Here is a 7,028-nt window from a genome sequence, read left to right as displayed (position 1 = left end):
ATTTTACATTGCTTTCAAGCTGTTTTTCAGGCATAATTTCATAACCTTTGCAGGATTCCACCCATTTTTCACAAGTGATTTGGGTGGCTTCCAACTCCTTTTTGCAATTTTGATATTTTTCTATCATTGTTTGGAGTTGGTCCTTGGTTATGCTATGCTCATGTTTAAGACTGCAGATTTCATTATCTTTTTCAGCCAATTTGATTTTCAGTTTTTTTAAAGACCTTTCAAATTGAACTTCATCATTTAAAACTCTATCCCTAAGGTTTTCATTCACCTCTTTAATGTTAGCAAATGCTATGATGCATTTGTCTGAACACGGATTTTGGAGAACCTGAGATGATACCTTAGCTGCCGCCATCATGGCATAATCACAAGCATGTTCTTTCTCATCAGCCACCTTCTCTTCCTTTTCACCATGTTTCTTCTCTTCATCTTCAGACCAGGGGTCAGACAGTGGTTCCAACAGGGGTTCTGAACTTTCTCCCAACAGTATTTCACCAGCAACAGCAGTAACCACTGCTTCAGCAATTTCATCCACTGCTTCAGCACTTGACTGTCCTTCTTCAGTTTCCAGCCCTTTTGGTATTGACTCTAATGCCATAAAACAAAATTCATCATTAGAGGCATCATTAGTAGTATAGAGTGCAAAATTTTCATCACCTAGCTCATCAGGTATGCTGCTCCAGTCAACAAAGCCTTGGGTGAAAAAGCTTTGCTGATCTGGTTGAACCACTACTGGTGGTGCAGCTTGTTGTGGTGCAACTGGTTGCACTTGAACCTGAGGGACAGGAGCTTGGACATACTGAATTTGTGGGACAGTGGTTTGAACATAATGCACATGAACAGGGTTTGCATAATGAGCAGTGTTTACATGGGCAGCAGGAGTATAATGGGAATATTGCATAGTGCTTTGGTTATTTTGTGGTCTTGGACTAGGGTGAGTGATAATAGGTCCATTTGTTTGACTCCTACATTCCCTAGCAAAGTGATCTAACCTGTTGCACTTGTAGCATTTGATTTTAGACTTATCTAACCCTACTTTTAAATTTCCATGCAACCCTGGGAATTTTCTCCCTGTCCTTTTGTAAAACCTGCTGGTTCTAACACTCAGCAGTGCAAGTTGGTGCAAAATGTCCATTTCCTCTAAATCAACTGGATCAAAATGCTGAAGGTTATTGAGTTCAAAGCACAGATTGTCAGAGATCTGGCTTTCTCCATTTGCAGTGAAAGCATAATTGGATGAGTGAGGATCAGAGTTGAAATTACCACCAGCAGTTATGTCAATAAAATGATCATAACTCTGATCCTTACCACTGCCAGACTCTTCCTGACCCAAAAGAGCTGTGTTGCCAAATGAGTAGTCATCTGCAACTTTACCAGATTCTTGCAACTTCTTTTTCTAGTTTAACTCCCTTTCATAGGTCAGGAGTCTACCATGAAGCTGGGTTAGTGTCAGATCTTTGAACTCAATAGAGTTTCTAGTTACAAAAGCAATTGTAACCCATTTTCAGGGAGTGACCTAATGAACCTGCTATTTTTTGCTGATTTAGTAAATTCAACCTTAACAAGTTTTAGTTCACTCATGAGACAGCTAAATCGCTCAAACTGTTATGTTAGTGATTCACCCTTAATGTGACAAAATGTTTCATACTGTTGGTTCAAAATTTCCCTGTTGTTTTCAAGCACTTCTTCAGTCCCCCCCCCCCCCCAAATTGTTCCTTAACTGCATCCCATAATCCTTGGCACTGTTACAGTGTAACAGTCCAACATAAATTTCATTGGGCAAAGCAGATGCAACGATGCTAAATGCCTTGGCATCTAGTTCAAATTTCTAATAATCCAGATAAGTATAGTTCTCAACTTTCTTAGGTTCGAACTCGGCACCATTGGAACATGTGGTCCAAAGATAACCGATCTCCAACATCCGGTGTTCTGTTGAGAAAGGATGTGACACATCCTTCAATCCCAGATGTTGTACTCATTTCGCTTCAACATGGGTGGTTTGAAAAGTGAACCGATGTTATTGTTAGCATCTTGTGATTGTGACGTCATCCTGGTTGTTTTACAGGTACTGATTAATCAACTTTGTTCGTGATTAAACCTTACTCTGTTTTTCAACGAAACGAACAATTATAAGTATCAACTATTGTGTGCTGAACTTTTACGTCAAAATGATTGTTAGATCAAATTTGACTGTCTAGCTCTGATACCAATTGTTAGGATCTGAGTTTCTTATGATTGTGTTTTCGTTTGATAATAATGAAAATGATCACAAGAACGATTGCAGCGGAATATAAATAGAAACAAACTTTGCACACAATCAAACAGGAGAAATGCTTTCAACACACATGTTTAACGTAGAACCGAATGATTGAATTTATTTCAAACTTCAATTACAATGCATGCATGTATCACAAACTCCCCCTCAGCCTGAGCTCACAACAATTTGCTCGTACAGAATGACAAGTGATGAAAGAGCTAATAGAACAGTACAGGGTACTGTTCTATTTATAGGCACGAGCAAACCACTGTGGCATCTTTGCTGACGTCACCATTGATAGTGACATCTAACCTCCTAACAAACTCTAATTACTGACCTATTACAACCACTGATAGCAAACAACTGATTACAATATATTAGAAAGAAATAAACTAAACTACTGATTCTTCATTCCACTGCTTAGGCTCCAGCAGTGCTTTAGTTCTTCAGTAGTACTTGAGACAAGGTAGTTGTTTGAGCATTAGCACTTCGTCTTTATCAGTCTTTTGGGTCAGCAGTAGTTAGGAAGGCAGTAGTTGAATCCATCAGATGTTAGAGCCACTTCAAAGGGGAAAGTTTGAATACAAACATCTGCTTATTCTGGATCCACTGATCTGATCCGGTTTTGGCTTTAATCAATTGTTCCATTGGTAGGGTTTAATCCCAATAAAGCTATGGGAGAATTTGGATACCACGTTTTTGTGATGTGAAGACTCTAATACATGAGGAAGCACATAAGTCCCGATACTCGGTTCATCCTTGAACCACCAAAATGTATCGGGATTTAAAAAGAAATGTTGGTGGCCGGGAATAAAACGCGACATTGTCAAGTATGTATGTGGCCAAATGCCTAACATGCTCATAAGTGAAGGAGGAACATCAAACCATATGGGAATTTGCAGCTGTTGGAGATTCTGGTATAGAAATAGGAGAATGTAACCGTGGATTTGGTAACCAAACTTCCCAAAATGAAGAAGGGACACGATGCCATTTGGGTCATTGTCGATCGTCTCACAAAGAGCGACCATTTCCTACCCATACGGGAAACTTACTCTTCAGAAAAGATGGCCGAAATTTATGTGAACAGAATAATCTCCTGCCATGGGGTGCCATTGTATCGGATTGGGACACCAGTTTTACTTCTCGTTATTAGAAAAGGTTTCACAAAGATATGGGTACCAAATTGCACTTGATTATCGCATACTACCCCCAAATGGATGGTCACTCAGAAAGAACCCTACAAACATTGGTTGATATGCTAAGAGCGTGTGTCTTGGATTTTGGGGGAAACTAGGACAACCACTTATCGTTAGTGGAATTTTCGTACAACATTAGCTATCAAAGTAGCATTCAAATGGTGCCGTATGAAACGTTGCATGGAAGAAAATGTAGAACCCCTGTGTGTTAGGGGAAGGGGGACAAAGAGAGCTCGCGCCCATGGATGTAGTGGCAAAAACTAATGAAAAGATTGATCTCGTCCAGGCTCGGTTAAAAGCGGTACAAGACCGATCGAAAACCTATGACGATAAAAGAAGGCGTCTTATCGAGTTTCAAGTTGGGGATCGGGTATTGTTGAAGGTCTCCCCATGGAAAGGCGTAATTCGATTCCATAAGCGTGGAAAATTGGGCCCTCTATATATTGGGTCGTTCAAAGTTTTAGCTCGTATTGAAAAGTTAGCGTACAAGTTTGAATTACCACTGACATTGGATGGGGTTCACAACACCTTCCATGTGTCACAATTACGAAAGTGCCTTGCGGATGAAACGCCTCATATACTTCTTGAAGACATTGAAGTAGACGAAAGAATGAACTATATCGAAAGACTGGTGGCTATAAACGAATCTAAAGTAAAGATCCTACATAACAAAGAGATTAGGCAAGTGTTAGTCCAATGGCAACACAGGAAGGGATCGGATCTCACATGGGAACCAGCAGACGAAATGCGAGAACACTACTCGGGTTTATTTGGTATGTATCTAGGTTTCGGGGATGAGACCTCTTTTAAGGAGGGTAGACTTGAAACACCCAAAAATCTGAATGAAACTATTTTGTGTATTTAAATATTTTAGAATGAAATGTAGTAACTTAAATTAGCTAATTAAGTTAAACATTATAGCCTTTAAGTAGAAAGGAAATGTGGTGGCCTAATAACACTAATCATTAAATTTATAGGGACTGAAAGTGTACATGAGTAAAAGTGATTAATTAAAAAAAAGAAGAAAAGAAATGTGCAGGATGTATGTACGTGTGTGTGCATAAATTGAGAGAGAAAGAAGAAAAAACCTCTATTATTCAAACACAAAAAATTCAGAAATTAGGAAGAAATTGATGATCAATCTTGTGCATGAACCTCATCTCTTAACCATCTAAGCTTGATAATCACAAGGTAAGTTACAATTTTTTATTTGGTGAAGTTTGTAGGAAAGATAAACAAGAAATTACAAAATCTCATGTGGGTTATGTTGCTATGATGTAAATTGATGTAGGAAATTGGTTTGAAATCGACATATGAACAATAATGTGTGTAAATTATGTGTATGTATATCATTTAGGTAAAACCCTTACGTTGTATGAAGTGGGGTTTGACACTACAATGAAATTAAAAAGTCTTTTGGTAAAATGTTGATGCAAATTGAGTAATGTGAAGGTAGGATGAGTCTTTAGAATGAAATGATATCATGAAGAAATAAATGGTAGGCAATTGATGTGTGGAATATCAATAGCATGTAACAACATAAAGATAGATATCTTTCCATGTAGTAAAAAAAATGAATGCCGACCAAGTGCTGGATGAAATGCCCTAAAGATGTTTTATGTGCTTGTATGATTAGTTATTGTGATATATCATATAGGAATGTGAGAAGTTAATGTATGTGATATTTGATGTTGTCTTATTGAATGCAGTTGAGTTAGAGTGTTTTTATGAAAAAAGCTAAGAATGAAATTGTTAAGTGTAGGTGTGAAAGACGAAGATCCAAGCGACAAGAAATCACAAAGCTCACACGATCGAGGTAAGTATTTTCCTTTAACTTATAAGTAGTTCCATTATGTCAGAGTGTTTTTCGTGTTGAGGTTTAGATGAAACGTGCATCTCATGACGAAACTAGAAGAGTATGGTATTTGACCCGACAAATGGGTCAATTGAATAAGAACATCGAAATGAAGAACGAGTCAAAGTATTGAATTTGAACATACTTAGGATGGACGAACATCCATTGTGAATTCGAAAGGATTACAAGAATCATATTAGTAAGTATGGAGGTAATGGAATCTAAGTCGTTAAACGACTTAGTGAGTCTATAATAATTGAATAAAATAGATTGAATGTTTATGATGTGTAATGTAATGTTCATATTTTAACTACTGGAATTCTTTTATTATGATGTATCTAATTTTAAATGTTTTGGTGGTAGGAAAATCCTCTTGTTAGGTTATGTGTAGTGGGGCGGTATGCCCAACCATAGCGCCGGCATAGCGCCGGGCACACCGCCACGGAGGGCGCCATCAGTCGGAAAAATGGGGGAGGCGCGATGTGTATAGCGGCGCGAGATGGTGGTGATGATTTCTCCATTTTCCACTTTGGTCCCTCATTTTACACTTTGGTCCCTGCATTAAAACACTTTGGTCCCTGCATTTTACACTTTGGTCCCTGCATTTTACACTTTGGTTATGATGAGGTAGGGGCTTTATAACTACGGGCTCTAGTGACATAACGCCCCATAAAGCCCCTGTGTGACGTGGCACGACACGTGTCGCGCCCACAAAAGGGCTTTATGACTACACATGGCCTTAGGTTGATTGCAAGCTTGGAACGAACACATCACTACAAACGCTTCCGAAATGATACTTGACTAAATGGGTCAAATACTTTTGTAGAAAACTTTCACGGTCATGTGTAGTGTGTAAATATTTTACTTTAAAAACTCTTGTTTTGTATGTAGTTATGATAGTTCGCTTAGAACAAGTATGTAGTGTTTAACTTGGGATTTTAACTTGGTTCTTTTTGGGAATTATGTTAACCATGTTCAAAATTTTAAGTCTGACCCTTTTCGTTGCCATTGTTAAACTCATTTTGCTTTAATTAAGTTTTGGGACTTACAGTAAGGGTGGTGAAAATAAAGTAGGTTTTTACTAAACTACATTGTTGTAGAAATAAAAATAAATAATAAAAAAATGTTTTTGTTATCTGGTTAATCCGTTTCGATTAAATGCCTTAAATATTAACCGATTGATTGGTTTTAAATAATAGGTAACACAAGACGGGAACCGGACGTACGGTCAAGCACGAGAACAAACGAACACTATTAACATGCTATCTCCTTCGAGACGTTCACGGAAAGGATGAAGCATGATCATGCATGATAGATCTTTCGAGTTTAAAACCTTATTATTTTCGTTTGTAATTTACTGTGCAATAACTCATTATGTGGTTCGTCTGGGTTGTCCGTCAACCCAGACTTGTTTGATATTCTTTATAAAAAAAAAAATCTGGGACCTACATATCCGAAAGAGTAACTTACACAAATTGTACTTTATTAATATATAAAACTATATTGTTTGTCATTTGTCTTTAAAAAGCACAGAGACTATCCTTTATAATTAAATGTTGCACACTCCAAGTCCTTTATACTAACCACCATCCATCTCATCTGTTAACTAAGGTCATGTGCCACTCACATGAAGGGCAAAAGTGTCATTTTACACCTTTTTATATCCCACCACATTCCCTTCTCTACCCATATCACTTACCCTTCACCGTGCACC

At 37.9% G+C, this 7,028-nt stretch overlaps 1 protein-coding gene and 1 long non-coding RNA gene across 2 annotated transcripts; both read left to right on the top strand.

The window, feature by feature from the left end:
- Window positions 1–3,700: 3,700 nt before the first annotated feature.
- On the top strand, window positions 3,701–4,324 carry LOC110902374. Its single transcript, XM_022149056.2, has one exon. It carries the CDS (start codon window positions 3,701–3,703, stop codon window positions 4,322–4,324), a length of 624 nt encoding a protein of 207 aa, XP_022004748.2.
- A 194-nt stretch (window positions 4,325–4,518) lies between these two features.
- On the top strand, window positions 4,519–6,751 carry LOC118480569. The gene is made up of 4 exons (XR_004863325.1): window positions 4,519–4,650; window positions 5,222–5,275; window positions 5,678–5,819; window positions 6,514–6,751. It is a non-coding gene; the product is annotated as an uncharacterized LOC118480569 (long non-coding RNA).
- Window positions 6,752–7,028: the final 277 nt, after the last annotated feature.

This window comes from Helianthus annuus, chromosome 7 (assembly GCF_002127325.2).
Source record: "Helianthus annuus cultivar XRQ/B chromosome 7, HanXRQr2.0-SUNRISE, whole genome shotgun sequence".
Classification (NCBI taxonomy): Eukaryota; Viridiplantae; Streptophyta; class Magnoliopsida; order Asterales; family Asteraceae; genus Helianthus; species Helianthus annuus.
The sequence above is the reverse complement of the archived record's forward strand: the minus strand, read 5'-3'. Positions and strand labels throughout refer to the sequence as shown.